The sequence below is a fragment of the Sinohyriopsis cumingii genome, chromosome 11 (genome assembly GCF_028554795.1).
Source record: "Sinohyriopsis cumingii isolate HCF-2022 chromosome 11, ASM2855479v2, whole genome shotgun sequence".
In the NCBI taxonomy this organism is placed as follows: domain Eukaryota; kingdom Metazoa; phylum Mollusca; class Bivalvia; order Unionida; family Unionidae; genus Sinohyriopsis; species Sinohyriopsis cumingii.
In genome coordinates, this window is record NC_142971.1 from 78876717 (window position 1) to 78904663 (window position 27947).

Genomic DNA, 27947 nt, shown 5'->3' on the forward strand with positions numbered 1-27947 from the left:
TGGCCTTTCTAGCTTGAAGTCTGGTGAAAGGGTGTTTTCTTCGTCGTCTCTTTCTGCCTTGTCCTTGCTGAATGCCAGACTCGGTAGCGTGCAGGGCATTTATAGGTGTGTCTCGTCGGCCCAAAATGTCTTTGCCCGTTTGCAGCAAAACATTTTTGCCAGCCCTCATGAAGGCTTCTTTAGGGTTTTGTTTGTCGATGATGACATTTTGGAGAAATTCTTTGCCTTGCGTCAGTGCCGCATCTTTCAAGGCGTGCAATCCGCGTGTCACCATCGGTTTCAACACCGGGGCCACCGAACGAAAGGCCGATTTTAACATGTCTCCTAAACCGTGTCCTCGCTGTCGAGCCACCCCTCGGTACACTGGATACATGACTTACTTACTTACGAGTCGTGAGAGAACCGTTTTCGAAAATGGAGTTTCACCGTGACTTTTCCTTTGGTGAATGGAATATCTTGTCCCAAATCTCCTTTTATAGTAATGTTGACCGTGTCCAAATACGACTTGCTGACAGGTAAATAGTGAGGATGTACAAATTCGCGGTGGACGTGATAAGTTTTTCCACCTTCCTCGTCAGCGTTTGTGGCAGAATCCACTTTGAAAGGAATGACACGCAGTAACGGCACGGAGGTGTGTCCCACCACGTTGTATTCCACCACATCGGAATACACAAAGATCAAATTCAGTCCTTGGTTCAGTTCTACCGGGAAACGAAAATACTTGGCAAAAGAGTCGTTGTCATGAATGACTGGTAATTCGGGGCTTCTTTTTTGTTCTCCTATCTTCCTCAGCTCCGTGTCACCGCCCAATATGTCAAACAATTCAGGACAAAATAAGAAAGACATGAATTTTTTGGACCCCTCAGAAAATTTCATCAGAAAGCGACGAGCTATTTTGTGGTATTCCAGGGTGACACTTTTTTGGACATTCCCCAAAGCTTTATGGAACACGCCATTAAACCTGGAGGCTATGGCGCTGACCAAATGATGACCACTGAAATAATAGCCTGGGGGAATCACCAAGTTGTAGGTCCACGTTTTAGTTTTGTCATCATAGGTTCTATTGCTATATGTGCCAATCTTATCCAACTCATCTTGCAATTGTTTGTCATGAACTTCCACCTTAAAATAATTTTGATTGGGAAGGACATTGTGGACTTGGGTTGGGTGAATCATTTCTACTAAAGCCACTTCCCAATGGGCTTCGTTATCTAAGGGGATGGCTTGAGGTAATTTGGCTGTGTAACAGCACAACGTGTTGTTGGGAAACACCTCCATGGAACTGTCACTGGGTAAGGTTAAGTAAAATTGGTTTTGGTGACTCATAATTCCAGAGTTCTGTGGCTCTCCGAGGGGTTACTGGACGTCAGAGGCGTGTCTCCGCCCAAAATGGGGTTCTGGTTGTGGTTGTTGGAGTGGTGACTGTCACTGGACACAACGTTCCCGTTCGAGGAGAATTTCAGGGAGGGATTGGGAAGCAGGTAACCGATGCAACTGCTCAATAAAATGGTCCACAATTGTTTGTCTCCTTGTTGCAAACTCAAATTGGCGATGGCTGCCCCGATGACACAATACACCACGAAGATTTGGCAGAAAAAGACGATTTGCGTTTTAGGCACACGTTCTCCACACCACACCCACAAGGGTTGTTTTTGTAACTCTTGCACAGAAGAACTAGGTGAAGAAGGACTGGTTGACGTAGCTGCGTCTGCTGCTGTGTGAAAGGGCATGATGGTCACTTCTTCTTTTTATAGTCGATGACTTGCGAAGCGTCGATCCAAGAATCGAAACTGGGTGGATATCCTTTCCAACGTACTTTGACTTCTTTGACACGTCGTTTGCCCACTTTACGGGTTCTGCGTTCGAGAATGCTTTCGATGTCGTACACGTCGTCTTCTTTTTTGGTGACACGTTGTAACTCGGGCAAATAAAACGTTCCTTTGAGTACTTCTCCGTTCATGTCTTCCAATTTATAGACGGCAGGATGACGGCCATGCACTCGTCCAGTGACGCGAAACAATTCGGTCGTCCAGTTAGGTAAGTAACCTTTGTCGAAAGTGCGTTTGGTTTTGCCAATGCGCACCCAATCTCCTACGGTCAACTCTCCACTTTTCTTGGGGACAGCCCTCGTCGGGGACGTACCGAACAGGCGCTCAAACACCAGCACTTCGTTGTCGGGAGTCACGTCTTGCGGGGCACGTCCGATGCTTCGATGGTAAGATTGGTTGTACGCTTGCACCAGGTGCGGTAAGATGTCGATGTACTTCAGAGTGTGGTGATGCGTAAAATATTTCCACATGCGTTCTTTCAAAGTGCGTTGAAAACGTTCCACGATGCTGGCTTTGGTTTCGGGATTCTCGGTGGTAAAAAAATGAATGTCACGTTTCTTTAATTCTTTTTGGAAAGCTTGGTTCAGAAATTCGGTGCCTTTGTCCGTTTGCCATCGAAGAGGGTGACGACCGCTTTGTTTCAGCACCCGTTGCAGGGCTCGCACTAACTCGCTGCTCGATTTGGAAGTCAAAGGCACGACCCAGGCAAATTTGGAAAAGACGTCGATGACACAGAACAAATATTTGTAGCCACGATTGTAGCTGGCCAAATGAGAGACATCGGCTAAATCGGCTTGCCATTGATGATCGATGCCTTCCACTCGGGTGCGACTTCTGGCAAACTTGCGTCGAATGGGTTTGTGCAAAGTGTAGGTAGCTTGTTCTTGTAACCATCGGTGCACTTGAGGTAAACGGAGACTTTTCAGTCGAGTTTTGGCAGCACGATACAATTTTTGAACTCCTGCGTAACCTGCAGGATGCGAGGGATCGTAGTAAATGCTGGCTAAGACTTTTTCCATTTTTTTTGTGTTGATTGGTGTCTTAATAAGGCACCCACTCTTGGAAGAGGCTACTCTTTTTCTCTTGGGGTATTTTCTTGGATTGCAATGCTTTGCGTGTGCGACCGGCAATAGGTGTTGAAGAGGAGGAGGATGTCTGAGCGGGGGATATCGGTTCTTGTTTCACTTCTGTCTTCACTTCTGTCTTCACTTTCTTTTTCTCTTGTGATGAAGAAGGGGTGGCCATCATCTTTTTAATCCATCCAATTCTGGAGGTAGGTGGTGTTGTTAACTTGCGTACTTTTTCTGGTGGAGTTTGAAACCCTTCTTCTTCTTCTTCTTCTTTTCCTTTTTCTGTCTTGGTCACTGGTAGTGGTGGAACTGGTACTGGTACTGGTACTGGTGATGGTGCTGGACTTTTCATCAAGGTCTTAAAATCTTTCAGAGTGGGTAGAGCTGTTTCGTCTAAAGCTTTCTGGTGAAAGAGTTGCAGTCGTTGCAAGAGTTGACCGTACTTTTGCGATTTTTCTGTTTCGGACAAATCTTGGCGATCCATCAAGGACTGCAATTCGTGTTGTAACTGGGACATTTCGCTCAAATTGGGATTGGGAGGTAAATGCGGGGTGCGTTGTTCTTGCCACCGATGGTATTCCATCCATCGTTTGTAAGGCACTAAAGCTAGTTTTCGTCCTTCCATGGGGTTGTCAAGGGTGAATTCTGAGATCTTGGGACTTCCGAAGGCTTTTTTATCTTGCTCCCACCAGTCCTCCCAACATGGTTCCCAAGACTCCTTTCAGTATGGGGCCTAACAAGAGAGGCAAAATGCCTCCACGTTGCACTAACATCTTCTTTTTTTGACGAATGGGAATTTTCTTTCGAACCATTTGGCGAAGAACGTGACGATGTTTGCTTAAGCATTGTTTCTGGTGTTTGGACAAAGGAATCGTGCCTTTCAAAACGTTCAAACAACATTCGCACACGGTATCGATGACCTCTTTGGAGGCCGTTTGAATGAGTTTTTTTCGTAGGGGTGGAGAAGCTTTGGACAGGACAGATAACAGGTCCCCATGTTTGGCTAAACGTGGTGGCAGTCCTTTCCTTTTCTTTCCTTGGGGTTTTCTGGAGGGTGACATCTTTGAGTCTTTAGGAGCACCTAAAAACACTGATACCCTACTCGGTCACAGGCCTTTTTTATACTGGAACGCGTCGCCACTGATTGTCTTTACGGCGTATTAGTTTGAGGACAGGCATGACACGTCGTGCAGGGGTACGTAACGGACTAAATCGAGCCAGTTCTTGCTTGGACAAATCCAGTAAACTTTGTAACATACCCGATCTTTCATGGACTTTGATTTTGGGAGAAGGTACTTTGTGAGCAGCAGCCACTGCCGCTAAATTGGAAGGTTCTGCCACTGGGGAAGTTCTTTTGGGGGTCATCAACGGAGAAGTTCTTGGTGTGATCAACGTCTCCAAGTGCTCTTCAGTTCCTGGTGACATCAACGGAGAAGTGGATAAACGTGAGGCTGCCGGAGACGCAGTCACCGCTGTGGCAGGTCGTGGTTTGCGAGTGTAAGGTTGCGTCTTGGCCGAAGTGCCTCTCTTGCGACTAGTTTTCTTCTGTGGACTTTTCTTTTTCTGAGGACTTTTTCTCTGTTTCTTTTTCTGGGGGCTTCTTTTCTTTTTCCGGGTGGTGTCTGGTAAGAGGAGGGTCCTGCCACTGGAGAAGTTATTCTTCTTGGGGACCTGGTCTTTTTTTTTTCTTCTTGGGGCTTCGTTGGACTTTTGTCTTGGGGATAACTTTGGGGGCATTAGGATCCCATCTTAAGAGTGAGCGAATGATGACCCCTCCTAGAGTACCGCTCCCTCCAGGTTTCAAAATGATTTGTTTTTTGGTTTGAGTGTCGATGCGGGGATCGGCCAGTTGGACCAAAGCGACTTTGTTTCGATCGAAAAAGCGTTTGGTTTGATGAGGAATCTGAATGATTCCTTGGAGTAATTGACGTGCCGTCACCGTGAACCATCGTAAGACTTCTTTGAGACTAGCTTCTAAGACACGAGCTCGTGTTTGTGGATCTTTTTCTCGACTGATGCCATACAAGGCACGAATCAATTTGACGGGAAGATGCGACTGAAGGGACGTCATGTTCACACTGTGTGAGACAGACGAAAAAGGGTCTGAGGTTTTTATAGATTTTTTTTCATGGGGAGTGAAATGAAGTCGAGGACGGAGACGTGTACAGGACAGGCCCTCCGTCTTGGCACCAGTGGTGAAACAAGTGGGTACGAAATCGCAAATCCTCGGGAGTCGTAGGTTTCAAATCGACGAGTAAATAGGCGTGTGGAGTTTGAGTGGCATCGTCGTACGCCTGAGTCAGCCAAGGCGTTCCTAACTGTTTGGCTAAGACTTGCACTTGCGATTTATCTCGAGGACTTTTAAACAAGACCACGTAATGCGCATTGAGACTGATGGTGCGATGGGCTTTACTTTGTTGAAACAAATTTTGGGTGATGTAAACGACACTGGCATTACGGTGATGCCCTTTGCGCGTGAACCACAATTTAATTTCTTCTTCGTCTTCTCCTAACATGTCGTCGAAAATGACCAAATGGGTTTGACGGGAGTCAGAGACGATGCCGTCGTCTTCTTTAGGAATGCCTTCCACAAACACGATGGAATCGCCTTGACTTTCTCGCAAGAGGCTGTACGCCGATTGCCACTCTTTGTAACACCACACGATCCGTTGAGGGGGGCCGATCGATCAAATGATGTTTATGTTCGATCAAACGTTTGACGAATTCGGTTTTGCCTGAACCGCTAGGTCCAGCAATGAGCATGTTAAAGGGATGGCGAAGATACAAAGCCTCCCAACTGGCACGATCTAAGTGTTCGTCGATGACTTTGACAGTAGAGGAAGAGGGAGCAGAGACAGTAGAGGTAGCCGTGGTGTGAGAAATGTCACTTGTGACACGAAAAACAAACAAGACAAGAGTTTATATACTTTTTTCAGAACACGTTTATTGAATGTTTTTTTCAAACACGAATACGAAAGACAAAAATACATAAAAGCCAAAGGCTTAAGTACAAGGATAAAAGGCCCATGATAACGATGAACGTGGAATAAACACAAGTGTCTGTACAACAACCACATGTTTTGGGTAATGTTCTAACCAGTTCTATAGTAGGGGGTAAGGTCACACAAGTGTCCTCCCGAAAGGGTCTTTCAGGCCTGTCCAGGACAGTCCTGTCCTGGGTGACGGGTTCTTCTGGCACCGTCACTAACACGTTTTGAAAAGTAACTTTTTTCCTTGAACAACTCTCGTGCATACTGGGCCACTTCTTGGGTCCAAGCCTCAAAACCCCATTCTTTCCAGGCACGGACATCTGACCAATGGGGATGTAAGTCACAAGCTACACACACATCGTCATACACGTCTTGGGTAGCTAAAAGTTGACGAATCTTTTTTTCCTGTTGAGGTCGAGAAGTATCCAGATGAAATCGCAAGGCTTTGAGCAAAAGGAGTTTTTCGTGACCATTTAAGGCCATCGAGGTGGTAAGTACTGATCGTAAAGAGTCCACAAAGAATCGGCTGGTAAACGAAATCCCAGAAAACAAGTCACTAAGACACACACCACTTGTCGTCCCAAATTGAATGGATACAGTTCTTGTAATAATTGATGGTAATGATCCACGGTTTGAATATGGTCATTGAGTTCCTTCCACGGAATCTGTTGGATGACATGTGACATAAACCGTGGCATGGCAGCCTGTTTTTATATTCTCTTTTTTTCGGATGCAATACACGTACTTTCTAGCCAGAGATCTTCGTTCTCCAGTAGGGAATCTAAATCTTGCATGCTGTAACCGAAACGTCAGAGTTCGTTTAGAAGTTTCCTCTTCCGCTAAGTAGATTCCACGTAACAAATGTTGGTAATCCTTTAACTTGTCTTCCTCAATGCGTTGCACTAGGTGAATCTCGAAGTAACCATAATTATGAACATGTCGATCATTAGCGACCTCAAAGTTTTGAACAATGTCTGACCATTGAAAGAATTTCTGACGAATCAGTTCTCTTATACCATTCAGGTACCAGTGGTTAAAGATCTGGTGACGTAACGGATGCAATTGTTCTTTACGTTTGACTTGTATTTTGACCAGCTCTCGGTAAATGCATTCTCTCAATTCCACAGGCAAAGCACGAATGTTCTCTAGCAAAGTATCCATGAATAGGTCATACTAAATCCTCTTTGGTCTGACACAAGAAATGTACTGTTTGCACAAACATGGTTTTAATTCATTGTCGAATCTAAATCGTTTCACCACTAATCTACACATTACAATTCGTTCAGAAGTTTCCTCTTTCACCAAGTTGACATTGCGTGAAAGATGTTGGTAATTCGTTAACTCTTCCTCTGGAATTCGATGCAGTACGTTTACAATGTAGTAGATAGAATCGTCAATACCAAACCATTCCTTTTTATAACCAGGAGGTCGTTGATCAATGTCTGTCCAATGGAACAGTTTCAACTCAATCAGTCCTTGTATAGCATTCAGGTACCAGTGGTTCAAACACCAGTGACGTAACGGATGCAATTGTTCTTTACGTTTGACTTGTATTTTGACCAGCTCTCGGTAAATCCTTTCTCTCAACTCCACAGGCAAAGCACAAATGTTCTCTAGCAAAGTATTCATGAATAGATCAGTCCGTACAATTCACAAAAGTAATCCACATAGTGAGTAATTTCTGGCCACTGCCGTTCAGGGTAACGTCCAAGAACGTCACTGAACTCTTTTGATGTAAACGGTCTAGAGTGATATAATAGGACGAATGCACACTTCACCCAAAGAAATCTAACACACTGGTTGACTTTTTTCACTTTCCTCTTGTGAATTTCTCGACACAAAAGTTCTACAGTGACCCATTGAGATTTCACTCTGGCAAACCCCTGCCAAACTTCTTTGTAAATCTTCTCTTGCAGTTCTTTAGGTAATGATTCAATATCGTTTTTGAAATGAAGTTTAAATACTGGTCTCGGTGATGTCCAACATTTGACTCCTAACCAATCTGGTTTCTTCTTCGTCAACGACATGGTAAGTTACTTCAATGTCTCGGTCCCACTAAGGGTAAGTAATGACAATTCGGTGACCATCGAGCATGTTCTACGTAGGCCGAATCTTGCGGTTCCCAGTGGTGAAGTGACACACCGCAACTGAAGCACTTGACTTTATCTCCTTCGCCCAAGTAGAAAAATCCGGCTCTGGCTAATTCTTCGGGGGTCGGTCCTCCCAGATACTTAGGCCATTTTCCTTTGAACGATTGAAGACGATTTTCAAAGTCGCAGTATTCCGACAAACGCACAGGGAACGAATATTCGTCTTTCACAGGTTCGTTTCGATGAGGGTTGAGTGACATGGGTAGGAGTTTGCTCAGGGCTGGATGACATCCGTAAGGGGGTAGACGTGAAGGTGAACATTCCCCTTTAAAACGAAACCCAGTAAAATGTCCAAGAGGACGAGCAGCATCGCTTTCGCATCCCACAGGTTTGACACGCACAGCATCACTTTCCATGATAGGGGTAGGGGCACTAAAGTTCCCATGATGCTTTACGGCATCGCTCAGGTCACAACGTACAGCATCGTACCCATCGCAAGGCTCACAATCGCATTCCACTTCCGAAGCCTCACACTTGAATTGTGCCCTTCTAAACAACTTGTTCTGTGTTTCTCTGAAAGTATTCATCTTGTTCGCTCGGTCTTGGTAGTCACAATGAACTATCGATCTTGCCTAGGGTTCCTTTTTTATATACAGACCAATACCGACGTGACCGTACGGTAAGGTGAAATGATTGGGAAGTCGCACTCGCTTCTGGTATACAATTTGATAGACTTTTTCCAAGGGTCGACTGACGATGTGGTGAGTGGGTAAACGTACAATTTTGTTCGGTTGGTGAGTGGTCACTTTAAAGTTTCCATCCTCTCCCGATTGCAAGGCTTCTTTCAATACCCCAAAGTTGACCACACGACTGGTACGATAATTCAGAGTCAGTCCTTTCACTTTGCACGTTGTGTGCACTTCTCCTTGTTTGTCACGGTATTCGTAGCCGTAATTTTTGGGACCACCACTGACGAAACTTAGAATCTTGTCGTCGGGATGTTCGTCTGTCCAGGCTCCTAAACGGTCTCCTTCGATGTCAGGGTGATGTTGAATCGGGTGATGGATGTAAATGCAACTGTCCGTGTCAAAGTACAGGACGCGTTCCCCTAACAGTTCTAAAGCTTCGTACAATTTTAAGCGAGCATGGGCTGTCACGTAAGCCGCAATGATGACATTTCCAAAAGGGTCGTCTTGTACAAAGTCCAGATCTTCTTCGTAATTGACCAAGATCAAATTCTCTCGAACGACGTCCACGTGTTTCATGTATTTGGTTTTGTCGTGAATCATCTGGAAGTAGCGGGAAGGTTCTGTCAAATATTCCGTCTTGGGTAAACACGGTCGTTGTGCCATTTTACCCCACAAGCAATTTAACATCACTTTGGCAAACGATCGCCTGCCTTCGTTTTTCTCGATGTGGTCTAAAGTGATGCCTTCTTGTTCGTAGTATTTCTCTTTGAATTTTATTTGGTCTTCGGGAGTGTGACACCAGGAAGGATAGCCGCTGGCTTCTTGCTTCAGTTTCAAAAAGGCATCCACGTAGTCTGCGAAAATGCCTTTCTGCGTGGGGTCACCCTTGTGGTATTGTTGTGTCTTGGGAAAGTGGCAAATTTCGTACACTTCTAACAGTTGGTATCCCATGTCCAGAGCTTTGAACAATTCTACGCTGACCCAGGTTCCCGTCAAGGCCCGTTCTTCCTGGCTGTGATGGCAAGGTTGGTCTTGGTTGCACGTTTCGGCACAAGTACGGCACAAGGGAAACATCAGTTTGCCTTGACAATGGTGAAGTAAGACGGGATGGTATAGGTTCGTGGGAGGCAAAACTTTACACTTGATCAAGCCTTCGTATTGTCGAATGTTTTTCAGGTCGATGTGTTCCGTTAACAATTGCCGGTGCCCTACAGGAAAGCGACAATATTTGCACACGTAGGGATACAGCGAACACACGTCCAAGTATTTGATTTCTTCTCCTTTCTCTTCGTCGGCTTGGTACAGCAAACAGGTGGCACTGGTCCTTCCTCCGTACAAACTATCCCTCGGGTTCAGCGGGTCCATGAACTGGTAACTTTCCACGAGGCGTTTAAACTCGGGATCGGTTTTCAAACGGTGATCGTACTCGTGTTCCCACATTTCCTCCACTTGGTATCCTTCCTGTTCTAACTTTAGGCGTCGCTGACAAGTGTCCTGGTACAAGTCTTCCATGGTTCGTTGCAAAAACTGATTTTTAGTGCCACGGTCAGGGTAACAGACGGGACATCCGTGAAATAAGCAACCGTTAAACTCGTACACGATCTTGGGGTTTTCTAAGTCCCAGCCATCGACCGAATACGTTCCGATGGTCTTTTCGCCCCCTCCGTTGCGAGCATGCTGAATCCATTTGTTTTCCTTGCCGCACAAGTAATGTAACCAACGTAGGGCTTTGACCGAGTATTGACGTTTGACAAAGTTGGTCGTTTGAGGGCTGATGACAGCCACGGTGTTTTCAGGCATGAATCGTTGTCGATACACTAAGGAACACGCTTTGGCAATGGTGCAAGCTTCTTTCAAAGGATCGACCCCTCCGTGTTCCATGAACAGTTCTCGAAATTTTCCACAGCAACGTCGTAAAATGTCCACGTCGGAACGACAATACTTTAACATTTCTTCCTGAAAGTCGAAAGGGTCCGAGGCGTGAGCCTGGTACCAAGCGTAGAAAGCTTCTCGTTGTTCGGTACGCATGTTGTCGGGGTCGTAATAGTGAGCCTCGGGCAAATGGGGTAGAACGGCGTGTTGATTGGCTTCCGTATTGAAAAAGTGTGGAAAGTACCCTTTAGCCATTTCTGTCATTCCAAACGTTTTAGGCATTCGACTCAAAGGCATGGCCAAGTAGCTCATCGAATCTTTAAACTGCACTTGTCCCACTTGCATGAAAATGATTTTGGGTCCGTTCAAAGTCACTTTAGGACGTTCGGTGCCTTGTTCCGTATAGTACCTCAAAAGAAACTGTCCATCGTATCCGGAGAAATTGTGAGCCATCACCGTGGCATGACGATGACAATCTCCGTAAAGTTCGATGTCCTCTTGGCTCCACGTCTTGTCGATGGGGTCTAAGACCCATTGGGCAAAATCGGCTAACGTGTTCGGTCCCCGAAAGATTTTTTCACGTCCTCCAGGAATCTTGCTACAGTGAGGGCAATGACTGAAGATAGGTTCTTGAATGCACTTCTCGCACGCTCGATGAGCCACGCAGAAATTAGGAATGTGAATGCCGGTCTCTTGCATGCATTCGAAATCGAAAAAGATGAAATTGCCTTTCTTCTTGTGACCGTCCTCTTTCTCTGGTGGGGGTTGGTATTTTTGCACGTAACATTGGTGTTCCAAGTCCACGATGTGGTGACAAATGTGACATTTTTTCTTTCCTCGACATACGTGTGCCTTGGTACTATTGGTACGTATGACTTGTTCACACGTAGGGCACAATCTCAGGAGTTGACAAGCACATTTCTTCTGTGAACCTTGCGTTTTCAAATGTTGTTGGTAACAGGTAGGGCTGACAAACGTGCGCAGACAAGTTGAACAAGGCACTGATCCTTCGCTCAGACAGGATGAAGAGGCCAAACATCCTGAGCATTTCGATCCACAATGCTTGTGTTGCTCTCGATTATTATAACCATGGTCACATTTCTCACAGTAATAACCGTATCCCAGGAATCCGGTGATACTGGTAATCGTATCGAAATGGTCATCGTAATGATAAACATGAATGTATTTTCCGTCCTTAAAGTCTTGCCCTCGAAACAACAGAGACCCGCGCACTTCTTGAGGGTGCACTTTCAAAGTGTATCGTGGAGCTAGGGCATCTTGCAATTTTTGCATCTCAGGAATGCCACAGGGTGTGTCTTTGGACAGTCCGGCTTGTTGTAACAGGAGTTCTGCTTCATTTCGTTGTTTGGCTCGATCGGATCGTTGAATAGTTTTCCAGGTTCTTTTCCATTCTACCGTGTCGTTCTTGTTGGCATAAGTTCGTCCCACCACGATGGCACGGGCTAAACACATCTGGTCATGAGGATTGTGAATTTGGACAAGGCTACGCTTAATGCTGAGAAGGTCGTTCACCAATAACATCTTTTTGCGTCCGGTCCCTTGAGGAGGAGAGACGTGGGTCATGTCCAATGTGGCTTTTCCATCGGTGATGTCAAACTGGTCATTAGATTGTTGCACGTGTTGAATCTTGTCCATGACTTTGGAAGCGGTCAATTCTGCAGGGGTGCTAAACTCGATCCAAACAGGGGATTTCAAACCGTCGTGTTGTATGGAAAGTCTCAAGCGGTCGTCTTCTTTGGGTTGACATTGTCGCTTGAGTGCAGTGAGCAGAGAATCCCACACTCCGGTGATGAACCCTTCTGCTTTCTCTAACGGTACTTCGGACTTGAAATCTTTAAACTTCACCGTGTATTTGTAAGCCGTGGTTCTAAATTTTCTAGAGGAGCGCTTTTCCGTCTCTCGAATGGAATAGTATTTTTCAGGGTTGACTAAGGGTGGTGAACTTGGTTTAGAGGTTTCAAATTCTGGTTCACTCATGTCCTCTTCAAAATCACTGGCATGAATTTGTGCCAAGATTTCAGCCCTGGTTCGAGGCGATAGATCACGTTTCTGCCTCTTACTTTCTTCTTTCTTCTCGAATGAATGGGATCGTTTCATCTTGAAAGCAAAAAGTCAAATGACTCAAGTTCAAACACCATGAGCTACTTTATAGTCATAGCAGACCAGCGTATATAAAAGGGTGTGTGTCTTATCCTTTCACTATTCATTTCACTCTCAAGCCGAGCACAACGATGGAAGAGACTAACCAGATGGAACGTTTCGTCAGAGCTTTGCGAGGGGTCATTAGAAAATTCTCTTCAGACCAGCCTACGGACTACTCTCCTTCCTTTCGAGATAAAAGTCAAGATACTTGCTACATCTGTCAGAAGAAAGGGCATTGGTCTTCAGAGTGTCCAGACCGTCAAAAAAAAAAAAAAAAAAACAGGGACTAAAAAAGACAAAAGTCAAGATACCTGTTATTATTGTAAAGAAAAAGGACATTGGTCTCCAGACTGCCCAAAAAAGAAACAAGAGGAGTCAGAAGAAAAGAAGGATTCTTCAGAAGAAGAGAGGGATTCTTCGGAAGAAGAGAGGGATTCTTCAGAGGAAGAAGAGGAAGAAAAAAGACAATTCTATTTACAAGAGGCAAAGAAACAGGAGAAGAAGAAAAGAAGAAGGGAAGAAAATGAGGAAAAGACGGTGAAGAAATTCAAAAAACAGAGAGACTAAACAAGGAGAAAGAAGAAGTCAATGAACTTTTCATTAAAGTGTTGTGTTGTGAATTGTGAATTGAATTGTAAAAAAAAAAAATGGATAAAAGAATAAATTAATGATATAAGGTAAGTGTCTTTGAGTTATGATTTTAAAATAAGAACGTACACTCAAGCACTCATACACAGACACGTACTATAAGGGTAAAATGGGTGGGGTTTATTTTTGAGTTATTGGCAAATTGAAATTGTATTTCTTTTCGAGAAATGTGGGTGGCCCTGAAAAGAGCCTTTTTTTTTTCTTCATGGTGAAGGGGTGAGTTTAAGCAATCAACTTTAACTGCCTTATGCCTTTGCCACGGCCAAGGCCTACTTCTGGACTGCGTAATGTTGATGATGATAATGATTGGGTTGAAATCACTAAGGGTGGTACGGTAGGCTTAGTCACAGGGTTGACGTGTTTAGCTCGGGAAGGTCGTATTCTCTTCGGTCGTGATAAAGAAGTCTGATACATTTGTTTCAGACTTCTTAACTCCGCTTAAATGTCCAACAGTACCGTGACCGTTTGATTTTCACCCTCTTGTTTCTTTGCTGCTACTTCTTCTTGCTGTTGTTGCTGTTGTTTTTTTCTTACCTCTTCTTCTTGTTGCTGTTGTTGTAGGAGAAAAGCCTGTTCCGCTTCCTTTTGTCGTTGTATAAATTTCTCCAATTCTTCTTTCTGTCTCTGTCTAAAATTCTCCACTTGCGGTAATGAAGAAGGTAACGAAGGTTCCGGAACAAATTCTTGCGAGGAAAGAAAATCCACAAAATCCCAATTCACCTCTTCTGAAAGTAAGTCCGGGTTCCTTTGGGCGCTCTCCCCTGCTGGTGCACCCCATTGGATCGTTTTCTGAGTTTCCGTCATGTTGAATCACTGTCGCATAGATTGACTGCACACAAGCGCTAGCGAATCTATATAGACTACGTGACGTCACAGACTGCTCTCTTCGGATTGGATGCGGGCTGACTGAATTCTGTAACGCGTGTTCGGATTGGTGAATGAACTCAATCCGTTTCAATCCTACCTCCGCCTATAAATAAGCGAAGTTCAGTGCATTAATTCACCTGTTCTCGTCGCTTCAAGATGTGGACTACAGTTGAGTCATCCACCCTTGTGTCTTCCATGATGTTTCGGACAGACTTGCTCATGTATGTCCGATCGAAGTGGACCGTTGTCCACAGGACAAACACCAGCCTGTGGATACGTAGGATCTACGTCGAAAGACAAGGATGCCTGAAAAGAGTGCTGATGTACGGACCAACAGTAAGACGCAGCCTAAGGACAAGAAGAAGACCAATGCGGTGCCATTTATGTTTATGAATACATTAACATAAACCCAAAGGCCCTTTTCAGGGCCAGCCATATTTCTCGAAAAGAGATAGCCTTTGAATTGCCTACCCCTTTTTTATTTTATTTTTTATTTTTTTTAAAAAAATCCCATGTTAATTTCCTTTGTCGCTATATGTTCCCACGATTTTTCTCCATGTTGAAATCCCCTTGACGCTCAACAGTCCCAAGATTTTTCTCCATGTTAATTTCCCTTGTCGCTATATGTTCCCACGATTTTTCTCCATGTTAAATTTCCATTGTCGCTATATGTTCCCAAGGGGTCTTGTAATGCTAATTCCCATTGTCGCTCTAGTATCCCCATTCACTACTCCCCTGCACAAAATGAAATATAAGAATGTCCGCTGCAGATCTGAGAAAGTACAGCAGTTGGGTTATATAAATATATTTTTTCAAAAAGTTTCTATCTCATTTTCTTCAATAAAGTTTCCATAAATTTCCTCCAAAAAGGGAAAGGAAAAAAAGAGATCATTTTTTATTTGAAGGAGGCAGGGGCAGACTTTATTTATCCCATCATACAAAAATTAAATATGCATTTCCTAAGTTAAACCTCACTTCATATTGCCAAAAACCACATACCTACCCTTCACCTATACAAAATATTCATTCAGATCCTTCATGTAATGTGAGACGTAAAGTAATCAAAGGATGGAGAGGCATGCACACTTATGCGTGATTCCAACATCAATATCTATTTTCTTTGTTAAAGTACGTTGATACAAAGACTGTCATATTCAAATAGGCCTAGCTGTATCATGGGCTAGAAATATTTAAATTTTGGAGAATTCAATTGTTACATGAAAGTTTAAATAAATGGATACTCTCCAACTATTTCTGTACTCTTATTTCCAACTGACAAACCTTAAATTTATATTAAAAGTTTATGAAATTATTTATATGTAGATACTACAGGGACTCATGTCATTGCTTACAATTTACCTGTAAATCACAGATTCACTATACTGTTAAGGTAGTATACTGTACATTTATAATTTTGGATAAATTGCTAGCAACTATACAAGCCCCAGTAGCAACTAGTTCTAATATCAGTGCCACTACTTCTCAAGGGCTCAAATCATTCTCTTTGAAGGAAATGCAGTTTTCAATAGATAGGCTGTCACATCAAAATGAACATGATCGTGTAGACAATAAATCAGCCCCAAACATGTAATGATACTGGACAAAGTCCACAAATCATTTATCAGTACCAACACATATTTGGGGCTTTGCTTTATGGGAGTAATGCTTGTGGGGCTGATGAATACAATGTGCAGTATACCAGGTATAACAAGCACAATCAAAATTGAGTCTAAGAGTGTATAAAGTTACATGACAAAATTCTCAGTCATAAAATTTAAATATTAAATAAAATACAGACTTTATTAAATACATGATACCAAATCAAAAATTATGCACTCTGAATAAAAATGGTTTTATAATTTTTTTGTGAAATTCATAATTAAACATTGAAAATGTTATTGCCTCGAGAACATGAAACGTAATAATACATTTTATCATGCATATTTATTACTTTCTGCTTTTAATACTACTACTAATAACGTCACTGGGGGTATTTTCGGACAACTAATAAATGGAACACAATATTAAGACTTATATGTTCAGGTTTTTCCTGCAAACTGGAATAAAACGTTAACCTCGATTGCTATTTTGCAGCTTCCATTTTGACAATACATGTATCACGTGATCACACATGGTCATGCAAAATAGATGCTCTACACGGGGTAAAATCGGACAACTCCAGGTATTATCGGACATTTATTTGTGTTTTTAAAAAGAAAATTGTAAACCCTAACATACCTTATTTACTGAAACACTATAAATAAACTATGAAAAAGGTAAATATGCAACATTTTAGTTATATTTATCATAATACCGTAATTATCATAAGTGAAAGTGCAGTTACATCTAATGCTATAAATGTAAATGGATGATTACCTATCTTTGCATTGTAGAAGATATATTATACATCTGAGTTTTTCTTTTCATTTTATGTAATGTACCCAAAGCTGAAGGTATTATAACAACATCTTTAATTTTATTAAATGAACCTTATTATTATACATGTAAAGATGTAGCTTTAACAGATTATGAATAAATAATCACCCACAAATATGACTAAATAATTAAATAAGAAGAAAAAATTGTATAATTATAATTAACATACCTTTGAAACAAATGAAAGGAAATTTGTGGGGAGAATTTTTTTCTTCATTTATACTCATTTCAAAAACAAATATTTACAACAAAAATATAATTACCACATAACAGAAAGTTGTGAACTACATAAACAAAGCATCTGTGTTTGGAAACTCTTTGAAACGGTCCTTCATTTTATCTACATAACTAGGTTTGCATTTAAATGCAGCCACACATATTTGCTGTGGACCAGTTTTTCTGCTTACAACCTCTGCATCATATTTGACCTTGATCATAATGTTATTAGTATGGCTGTTTTCCTTTAGTATGTTACAAATAAATTTAGTAGAGTCACGCTTTAAGTTCCGAACTTTTTTGGGGCCACGAAAGACTGCTACTACATTTTGATCGTATGGATTTAAAGGTTCCAGCTCCAGTCTATATGCAGCACTAACTGCCAGCTGCTTATTACCATAGTGGTGCATGCCTACAACTATCAAGTTTCTTATCGCCACTCTAGGAGATGATTTGTTACTCATCTGAAATCAATATGTACAAAATGGTACTAGTGTAAGATATAAAAAAATCTGATTGACTAGTAATGCAGATTATCAAATAGATATATTTAATGTTATGTTCAGTTTAATTTAATTGCAGATGAAGAAAATATTTGGCTTTAATTGTCATAATACAAAAATGTCATAACTTTATATAATCTGTTTAAGACTATTATCATGGTAACAACTCAGACTTGCATGCACATAGGTACACTGTCTCCACTGTCATCCTTTGCTGACAGCTATATTATCACATTAACAATCTGTTTCTGACTTGGCAATCAGGAAACTGTTTTGATTGCATTGATCTGCTTAGTGCAACTTTGTGTAAAATATGTGCTACCAATTTGTTTTCCACAGTTGCATAGATGCATACAGAGAACACAACTTGTACATTCAAATGCATGTAGGACAATTGCATAGATTAATACAAAGAACATGACTTCTACATTCAAATGCATATAGGACAGTTGAAAGGCTTGTCCATGTCAACTGAGAACGAAACTGGAAGACATTCCTCATGCATCCACTTCTGGCAGACATCGCAGCAGACCCACATTTGCTCAACCTCTTCAGCAACTTCCTGACTGAATACACCCAAGCTGTGGGGGCATTCAACATCTTTTTCATTACCTGCTTCCAATGTCACTTCATCTCTTCGTTTGGGAACAGTCTTATTTTTAAATGATCTCTTTGCTTTTTCTGAGATTTTTTCATCAGTTCTTTCTCCCTTCTTCCCACAAGTCTTTCTTTTTTTTCTCCTTTCCTTTTCATTTTTATGCTTCATTCTTTTCTTTTCTTCTACCTCTGTGAGCGCTCTGGCACGAACAATTGTTTTTCTTTTCTTGACTTTAGATACTGCAAACTCCGAGTTATCAAACATGTTGTAGATGGACGTATTCAAAATGTCATCAACAGCAGATGTTGTTAAAGATATTCCTGGGTCCTCATCTACTGAGGTAGCGAATACTATTTTGTCCACAACTGGTGTTATAGATGCTGTTTCTGGTGCCTTATCAAATTGCTCAAGGGCTGTCCTTAAGGCCTTTAGTGCAGTTGGTGGGTCTATTTTTGGGGCCTCAGCTGCTGGAGTGGGGTCTGATCATAGGATTTTTGCATCTGGTGATGGGGTTGTTACTGGAGTTTCTGCTGAAGCTGTTATTGTGGTCTCAACTGCAGTTCCAGGAAGCTCCTTTTGACAGTGCTGAATTGTCGCATTAGATGCATGAAGTGTGTCTTCCAGCTCTGGACTCTCATGCAACATTAGTTAGGCAGGAAGGGAATGCCTCGTATATGTGTCAAATATTTGTATATGCTCCAATGCCTTTGATACATCAGAGATCCAAGAGATTTTCACTTCTGTATTTCCAACAAGTGATGGTGCAAAATCATTAGAATGTAGGATGACTTCTGGCTGGAGAGGGTAGATACCACATTTAGCGAATGAGTTTATGATGGTTGAGGGGCAAAGGCCTTTGGCATAAACTTTACCAAAAATTATTCCAAATACAAACCTACTTACTACTCTGCCAGGATTTTCTTCCATAAATATTTTGCATTCTCTTTTGTAATTTTCCTTCAAAGGCTTGAAACACCCCCTGTCAAGTGGCTGCAGTTTGTGTGTTGTGTGTGGAGGAAGTGCAAAGAGAATTATGCCTAGTTCCGTACATTTTCTCACAACATTCAACTTGACATGAGTATTATGACCATCAATTAATAGTAATACTGGTCTTGCTGGTGGAATGTGTACAGAACGCTTATATATTTGTTCCATGATAACGTATTTGTGGGCGGAGCCCTATACATTTGTGGGCAGAACTCTATATATTTGTGGGCAGACTTTTAAATTATCGTGGGTAGGTATGATCTTAGTAAACTTTATGAAAGGTTAAAACTGTCCGTAATATTTATATAACTGACCGCTAACTAAACAAACGAATATGACTATAAAATAAGTATATATATATATATATATATATATATATATATATATATATATATATATATATATATATATATATATATATATATATATATCAGCTGACTTCTTGTTGTTGAGTTTAATTGTAGTGGCGTGCGCACAATTGTGCATGTGCCACTTTTTTTGACAGCACCGCAGCCTGCCAGTTGTTCCTGGGGAATGGTATGGTGCCAACTCTTCTGCTCACACCGGACGTATAAAATTCTTCCTACTATTATCAAGCATTCTCCTAAAGAATCCAGGTATAGCACTTTCCGTTGCGACTGGTGTATAATTATAATTCTCTGTCTCTCTCTCTATATATAGACATACATACATACTCCTAAATGCAGAAGGTTGTGACTGCAATAATTAATAAACATACCGCCCCACCAAATAAACAGCCTAATAGAGAAATTGTCCAAAAGTAAACTTCAGTTATTTAAGTCAAGCCGACTCTCGATCGATCCATCGCTCGCTCAAGTATATCCTCGTGATATGTAATAACAATAACCCCCGTTAAAGAGAGAAGTATTATACAGGTTGAACTCACTATGTCCTTTGAAGGGTGTTCAGCTAAAAACAGACAAACAAAAGGTATTACCTGGAATTTTCGCTGCTAAGAAGTCAACGGGAAAGCAGCAGATGCGATATTTCAATTGAAATTTGACCTTGTTTTCTAACTCATCCTTGAAAATTGAAGTAAAATGTTGTCATTAAAATTAATTTTCTACCAACCGGAAGCAACATATGAAGTGTGGGGTAAGCAGGTTCTGTGAGGACAAAGAAAGTGTGAGGCACTATTTGCACGAGGACAAATGAAGTGTGAGTACAAAGGAACGTGGAAGCAATTTTTTCTTTTAAATATACTGAGGCATATTGAGTTACAATCTTACGGACAGTTGTGGTGTTTATATATCTGAACAAGATTCCAGTTCCAAATCAAGTATACTTTGTGGTGACGTAAAGAACCATCACGTGCCTGGGGTAAGAAACAACGAGCCTATTCTAGTTCTTGTCCAAACAAAAATTTTCTTTTAGAAAATTTAAAAGTATTGTTCAGCCAGGCCGCTTTATGGGTCCGGGCATATATCACTGGTTGCCCCCCCCCCCCCTTCTCGGCCCTGGCTATTGATATTGCAAATAGACTTAATGGATGGTTGGGTGTTGTATAGTCAAAAATAACTTACAGAGCGTAATGAGTGTAAAGTTATATATTATGAACACAAAAATCTGTCATTTGTATGTTCAGGGACAATCTGTTTTATGGAACATATATTTACACGAGCTAAAATATGCAATTTGGTATTGTAATTTACGCGCAATAGATAACGGCATTTTTACAGCATTGAGATATTGGATTGTAATTATCTTTTTGCATGAAGACTAAGCAAGATGCAAGAGTGCATAAATATCAGAAGAGAACATATATACTGTGCTAATTGGTCACACAAATGTAGAAATAGTGGAGTTGGAAATAACAATATTAATATAATCGCTGTCATTGCATCACCACCATAATCATCGTCACCAAGATGGCCGCCGTCACTACCACAGGCAGTGAACGTCCAAATTGACAACGTTGACAACGTTGTAATTGTCCTCGTTAAAAACACAACGGGATCAATGTCTACAATGCTGGCCCACGTTAGCAGACAGTCTCTGCAACGCCATAATGGCACACGTTAGCAAACACATTGGCGTAATGTCTGTAACGCTGTAATGGCCCACTCCAGCAAACCAAACGGGGTCATTGTCGACAGTGTTGTAATGGCCTCATTAACAAACACAACGGGGTCAATGTCCCTAACGCTGTAATAACTCACGTTAGCAAAGTTAACAATGTTAATGTCGCGAACGCTGTAATAACCCACGTTAGCAAGCACAGCGGGTGAATGTGGTAAATGCTGCAATCGCGCACGTTAGTAAGCATATAACGGTCAATGTCGATTGCGCTGTGATTTCTCGTGTTAGCAAACACGGCGGGACTTAAGGCTTATGTACTTGGCAGGTGGGTATATAGTATAATTTTGTTTCATACTACTTTGCTGTAAGACCGTCCTGAACGCCGGTATTTCAAGTGGATTAAATTAATATATTAGACCTAATGTGTCATATGAGCATATATATTTAAAGTATATATGATGCTGGTCGTATTTTGAAAAATGTTGAAATAAATAAAGCAGATGCATCAACTCTGGTGATTTTCTGGTGATTTTATTGCTGGATTCTATTTTATCGATCAGTAAGAATCTGCAGCAGTTTTGCTGGTGTCAACAACACAAAACAAGAGCAAAACGTAAAATAAAGATTTAAAGCGGTGGCGTTTGTATGAATATCAACGAGGTGTTAATAGCGACAGCAGGTAGATATGTTGTGTAAAACATAGCATACAGTTGATTTAGGAATAAAAGCAATAAATACATCATTAACAGTAGTAGTGATTCCATTAATGTTATTTGATGGGATGATAAGTGCTGATTTCATTGTAGTGAGAGAGTGAAGCTATATTTGCAGCATTGACAGTGCTAGTCGCTCGACCAGACTGGGTGTCCTTCAGTAGTTCTGACAATACTATTTGGTGTGATGCTGAGTGCCGTTTGTTGTGGCTCGACCAGACTGGGTGTCCTGTCAGTAGTTCTGATAATACTATTTGGTGTGATGCTGAGTGCCGTTTGTTGTGGCTCGACCAGACTGGGTGTCCTGTCAGTAGTTCTGATAATACTATTTGGTGTGATGCTGAGTGCCGTTTGTTGTGGCTCGACCAGACTGGGTGTTCTGTCAGTAGTTCTGATAATACTATTTGGTGTGAAGCTGAGTGCCGTTTGTTGTGGCTCGACCAGACTGGGTGTCCTGTCAGTAGTTCTGACAATACTATTTGGTGTGATGCTGAGTGCCGTTTGTTGTGGTAACATTAGCAAAAAAGGACAAGAAAGGAGAGGATGAGGAGGATTTTAATTCACTGTAACAGTATCTGGCAGACGGACAACTAGAAAGAAAGAAAGAAAGAAAGAAAGAAAGAAGGAAAGAAAGAAACAAAGAAAGAAAGAAAGAAAAAAGAGAGAAAGAAAAAAGATAGAAAGAAATATTCGAGTTACTAAATTCAAATAAACAGAAAGCTTGTATGTAAAGGTCGATGTTTTGTTCTCATAATTTGATCCTTGCTTATTATTTCATGTTATTTTTTAAATTTTAACTGCCTTTCTTAGTTTGAACAAAGCACGCGATCAAGCGATACAATTCATGTTTATCCTTCAAGTGTCCTTGAACTAATAATTCTCAACAGCATAACTTAGCCAGGTACGGAGTTACCTATTCAGATCCTAGTTAGCTTGTTGCTGCATGCTTCAGACATTATGTGCATTGATTGGCGGGTTTGTGTATAGCGTCACAACTTTGGCTGGGAAAGTATAAAAAAAAAATACATGTCGAAATGTCAATTCCCAAACAATTCAGGAAGTTTACAGTTTAATGGATTGATAGAAATTTTGTAAGTATCATTTTTTATATGATTACTATACTATACAAACGTGTATTCATATTATACGTGTTCATAATGTGTGTTGGCCAGTTATCAGCCAGGGTAAGTCTAACTGCATACAAACGTAGCCATGTTGCCCGTGTTTACAATTACGGTAACTTCTATTTAGTCAATGCTTTTTGCAAATATTATTCTGACTACATAAATAGGCATTCCTAATACCTGTTTCCACGATCATGAAATCTCATATCCAGTCATTGTATAAAATGATATTGGAATGACATTACTTTGGAGGGTATTTATTATCCACTATTTGCATATATACCTATCATGGCCGAGTTCAGACTTTAAAGTGCCACAACAGTGTATCTACATTTATTCAGTTCATTTCGTGGAAAAAGATATTATATGTTCAAAATACGAATGTAAAAAATCCGATTGAAAAATTTTCAGTTTTAACTGCGTGGGAGCCTACCTAATATCGCGTTTGCACCGGTTTACGTTCATAACCGAAACCTTAAGGCAACTGCCGACCACTTCCGGTATTTAGTGACAACAAAGCGTGACGTCACATTATAAACACTTGTTGTAAACAAAGGCTGAGTTGGTATCGTCCCCCAAATTAATCCATACCAGTTTGAACCCTATATTTCCAATACCGAACAATCCGAAGTTGCAGATGAAGATGACGAATAAGAAAGACAAGATAGATTTACGGACAATTCATGGTAATTGTTTTCTGAATATGTCTACAGCCTAAGTTAGGATAAATATGTGTATCCAACGATATTGACAGTCTCCTGTTCTTTTACAAATTTGGATTTTTTCTCACCTGTAATAAAGGCTGCACAAGTGTATATCATTTCATGGGTAGAGACGTAACTATACCTTGATAAGTAAAAGGTACATCGGATCACAGTTGTAAGCTTTGAAAACCTGTGAACAGGTTGATATGATTTAGAAGTACTTAAGATTTCTAGGAGAGGTGGTCCGCTTTGGCACAACTATTGAAAAATCCAGGATATTACCCTCATGGCATTAAAATTGAATTCATATTCTGTACGCTGTATTATAAGTTAAAATTTCGAATTTCTCATATGTATGCTAATAGTTGATTTTGGTAAACTATGAAATAAACCTTTTTTATCTGTGGTAAGCATCTTCTTGCAACTTCTAGTTTCTTTCATATCTAATTTAATTTTACAGTGCTGTACTACACGTTTTATCTGTTCCTGACTTTAGTCACTTTGTGTCTGTGCTATTGATGTGTTCATAAACATGAGATTAAATTTAACAAGCACAGCACAATGCATTAAAGAAGAAAACTATTTTACATGTAATTATGGACATTGTTTGGTAATGCCTACAGCAAGGGAATGTGTATGTTGTTTTGACATAGAGAAGGTCACAATTATCCGAAATGAATACCAGGGGATACAGTGTATAGCACACCATCCAGGGTTCATTGCAGTTTGCCTCGACATCCATGTTTTAAAAGTTGCATACTACCAGTATAGACAACAATTTGGAGAACATCCAGAACAAGGAAATGAGTAAGTAAAATATCTGAGTAATTTTTCATGTTCTTTTGTTTTCATAAATTTTGCTTTCATGATCTATGCATGACAGCACCGTATTGGGGTTATTAATACAGCAAATAAATAAACCACTTTTTCAAGTCATTTTATGACATCTTCTTGGATTGAACCCATGTTCTGGAGGCCTACACTGTCTAACCTTTATACCAGTGATACTGATGAATCATGCCAAAAAACAGCACATATACATGTACAAATATTGTTTTATTTCATATTTGTGTCGCAAAATAAGATGGTCATATATATATATATATATATATATATATATATATATATATATATATATATGTGTGTGTGCATGCATAGATTATACTGGCATCATTTAACTTTGTTGATATACAAAATAAAGATAAATCGCACTGGGCCACTACTAATACTATCTACTAAAACTTCTGATTTCCAAATTTGATCTAATGATAAAGCATATTTTATTTCAACTCAATTTCCAAATTATTATTTCAGAAGACATCGGTATACAGCATATAGACAATTTGCTCGGTGGTGTTGGCACTTCTTGGGCAAGGAAGTGAGGGTCATCATTCTATCATGTGTACTTCAGAGGATCCGTACTGTCTTTCCTGATCAAAACCTGAACTACACTGGCTTTCATGAGGCTGACAGCAATTAAACCTGCTAAGAAGATTTTGAGTAAAATATCCTTGTCAGGCCACTCATACAGACTACATAATGGTGGTGATACATCTACCATAAGTTGTACTCCTTCATCATTCATGTGATACACCTGTCCAATTGTAAATGCTGTTTTCATCAGACATTTAACATAATCTGCAAATTAAATTTAATATGCATTGTATTGTACAAGCCAAAAACTGCAACCTTTTGTTGAAGTTAATACATGAATTAAAAGTAATTGTCTTTACAATTGTTTGTATATTTTTACTATTTTACCACAGGGAAAATTCATGACCTTTAAAATTAAAGGAGTGTCAACTTTAACAAATATTTTGCCTTTACTGTTTGAATTTAATAATTACAAAAAATAATATAGATACATACACTTGGTACAACAATATTTATATTTCTAAGTGATGTATGCCTTTATGTTCATTGATTACTAATGTATATTTCTAAGTAATATATGCCTTTATGTTCATTGATTACTAATGTATATTTCTAAGTGATATATGCCTTTATGTTCATTGATTACTAATGTATATTTCTAAGTGATATATGCCTTTATGTTCATTGATTAATAATGTATATTTCTAAGTGATATATGCCTTTATGTTCATTAATTACTAATGTATATTTCTAAGTGATATATGCCTTTATGTTCATTGATTACTAATGTATATTCTTGCCATATGTTGAGTCGACAAGGAATTTCCTGACAATGTATTCTCCTTTCTTGTACCTTGGACACAGTATTTTATATCTGGCTCTCACATCCTTAGTGCACGCTTTCTCTCTTTGGCTGTTTTCATTAAAATGCAATGCAGCTAGCTAAAGCCTATTCCAAAGTAAATAAAGATGCAAAATACAGTATATAATTGTATCAGAACACAGATAATTTATTTTTATAGATACTTTATTTGCAAACATTCCAAAACACTAAAAACTGTTATACAATTTTACATTGTAGGATATCAAAAGATCAGATCTTGATATTTATGATTTGAATATGAATATACTGGACTATAAATAAAACACTGACAAACCTGAATCAGAAATTTTGTGTGTGCAATAATTTAAGCTTTACCGTAAAAGCATTTCTTGATAGGAGAAACCAGTCATCTTTGGTGCAAAATAATGGATCACAGAGTTGTATTTTTCCAATGCTGAAGCTTACTGTCCAGATGACAGCATTGGTACATATTTTATCATTTGTCTGCTGTCACAATCTCTTCAAGCTTGTCAAATACTTTAGATCCTATAAGTTATAAAATATTGTTACGAATTTTACATGAATACAAATATGCTAGTTTCATATGCAGATGGATATTCTGAGACTATGTTAAGTTCGATGTATTACAAAACAACTGTTCTGTATGATTGATATTATGTACAACGTTCAATGTATTTCACGATGTCCGCCATCTTTGTTTTGGAGGCACTTTATGTACTGGAGGCACCTCCAATGTGTCATACCATTGGTTTACATTGTTTCAATATTGTAAATCACACATATACTAGTTTCACATGCAATTGGATATTCTGAGACTATGTTAAGTTCCATGTATTACAGAACAAATGTTCTATATCATTCACATTATGTACAACGTTCAAGGTATTTCACGATGTCCGCCATCTTTGTTTTGGAGGCAATTTACGTATTGGAGGCACCTCAGATTTCCACTACGCGGTATATGCAGTCATTATTGAACAGCAATAAACAGTTGATATAACTAGTTTTTACGTAGAATAAGTTATGCTCAACAAGAAAATAATGCACTTACCTTGCATGTTCTAATTTTCTCGCACCACCAACTTGTTTGGAGGCCAATGTTTACTATTTATACGTGTGACACAAGGATTTTAGGGTTTTTGACCATACGTTTGCGATTAAGATTGTAATAATATAATTAGCATTTAATGTTTGTTTTGTATCTCAATAATTTAACGATATTTAGTATTTATTGAGTCTTAAATACTTGTTAACAATATGTACTATTTTGGCGGAGAGTTACACTGTGTAGTGCAACAGAAGGTTATAAATATGGGTGTCGCGCAAACCAGTCAGTTTCCCTTCAACCGGCATCGGGTTCGTATACAACTACAATATATTATCGGCTTCCAAAAGTGATAGGGAATGTTATCATTCTCTAAGTAGAAATAATAATATTAGAAAATATACATTCATTTATGCAATATAATAATTTAATAATAAATTTATGTACTAAGGAAAATCAAAGCCAAAGATAAAGTGTTGAATACTCTTATGTAGGGATATAGGGCCTCCATAACGCTATTTCAGTACATTTGTATGACTTTATATTTTTATCGTAAAAGAAATGGTCACCCGTTTCGCCTGTTAATTCTATTCATTTGAATTCGTTTGTATTGGGATTTTAATGTTACCCCTATAAACATTATAAAAGTATTACAGTAAATTATATTTGATCAATATTATTATTTAATACTAACTGTTGAGACTGCTGGTTATAAGTATATGTACGTTCTGTTATACTAATTTATTTATTGACTAGGAAGAGAATATGTGAATTCTGTTATATTGAAGTGTTTATTGACATGTTAAGACTAAAATAAATCCTCTATTTTTCTCATTCAGATTTTATGTTGTTTATATACTTATATAAATAATTTCCTCACGGATAAGTAGCTAGTATAAGAAGCCATTATTTCCACAGAGATTTCGTCTGTTATCAGACGACGTACTATGTACTACCAGTACATTATACTATTGCAACCAATTCAAAGTCTCAGTTTGAGGATTGCCGAACCATCGAAACAGGAAGAAATTCTCTAAATATAAGGGAGCTTGCGCCGGGAAATTAACCCCCGGGGTGGAGCACGTTACAATATATTCACCAAAGCTTGGTTTTATGCTATCTTGGAGGAAAATGAAAGTGTGCAC

The 27947-nt window shown here is 39.9% G+C and overlaps 3 protein-coding genes across 8 annotated transcripts in view; all 3 read left to right on the forward strand.

Moving 5' to 3' along the window:
* The window catches only part of LOC149788803 (enoyl-CoA hydratase domain-containing protein 3, mitochondrial-like), a 433692-nt gene that overhangs the window by 267166 nt on the left and 138579 nt on the right, over window positions 1–27947 (forward strand). The window lies entirely within an intron of this gene.
* Window positions 21871–27947, forward strand: part of LOC149788808 (uncharacterized) — a 108739-nt gene continuing 102662 nt past the window's right edge. For 3 of the 4 annotated variants that reach the window (XR_016424249.1, XR_016424248.1, XM_089974931.1), the window contains exon 1: window positions 21872–22802. The gene's annotated coding sequence lies outside the window, so the exon portion shown is untranslated. Of the gene's footprint in view, window positions 22803–27947 lie in introns of all 4 variants that reach the window. The other variant, XR_016424250.1, reaches the window with a different exon arrangement.
* On the forward strand, window positions 22817–27636 carry LOC149788809 (uncharacterized). 2 transcript variants are annotated; one of them, XM_089974934.1, is made up of 3 exons: window positions 22817–23521; window positions 24193–24346; window positions 24854–27636. In XM_089974934.1, exons 1-3 carry the CDS (start codon window positions 23473–23475, stop codon window positions 25017–25019), a joined length of 369 nt encoding a protein of 122 aa, XP_089831060.1. In that variant the 5' UTR covers window positions 22817–23472; the 3' UTR covers window positions 25020–27636. The 2 variants fall into 2 exon arrangements, with proteins under 2 accessions (XP_089831060.1, XP_089831059.1); XM_089974933.1 differs by having other exon boundaries at window positions 22820–23521; window positions 24000–24346.

What these genes read in the sequence shown, in the direction of transcription:
- LOC149788809 (XM_089974933.1), top strand. Translation starts at nt 24,072, where the DNA reads ATGAGATTAAATTTAACAAGCACAGCACAATGCATTAAAGAAGAAAAC. An exon ending in CATCCAGAACAAGGAAATGA is followed by an intron (nt 24,347 to 24,853) that starts GTAAGTAAAATA and finishes TTATTATTTCAG; the next exon opens with AAGACATCGGTATACAGCAT.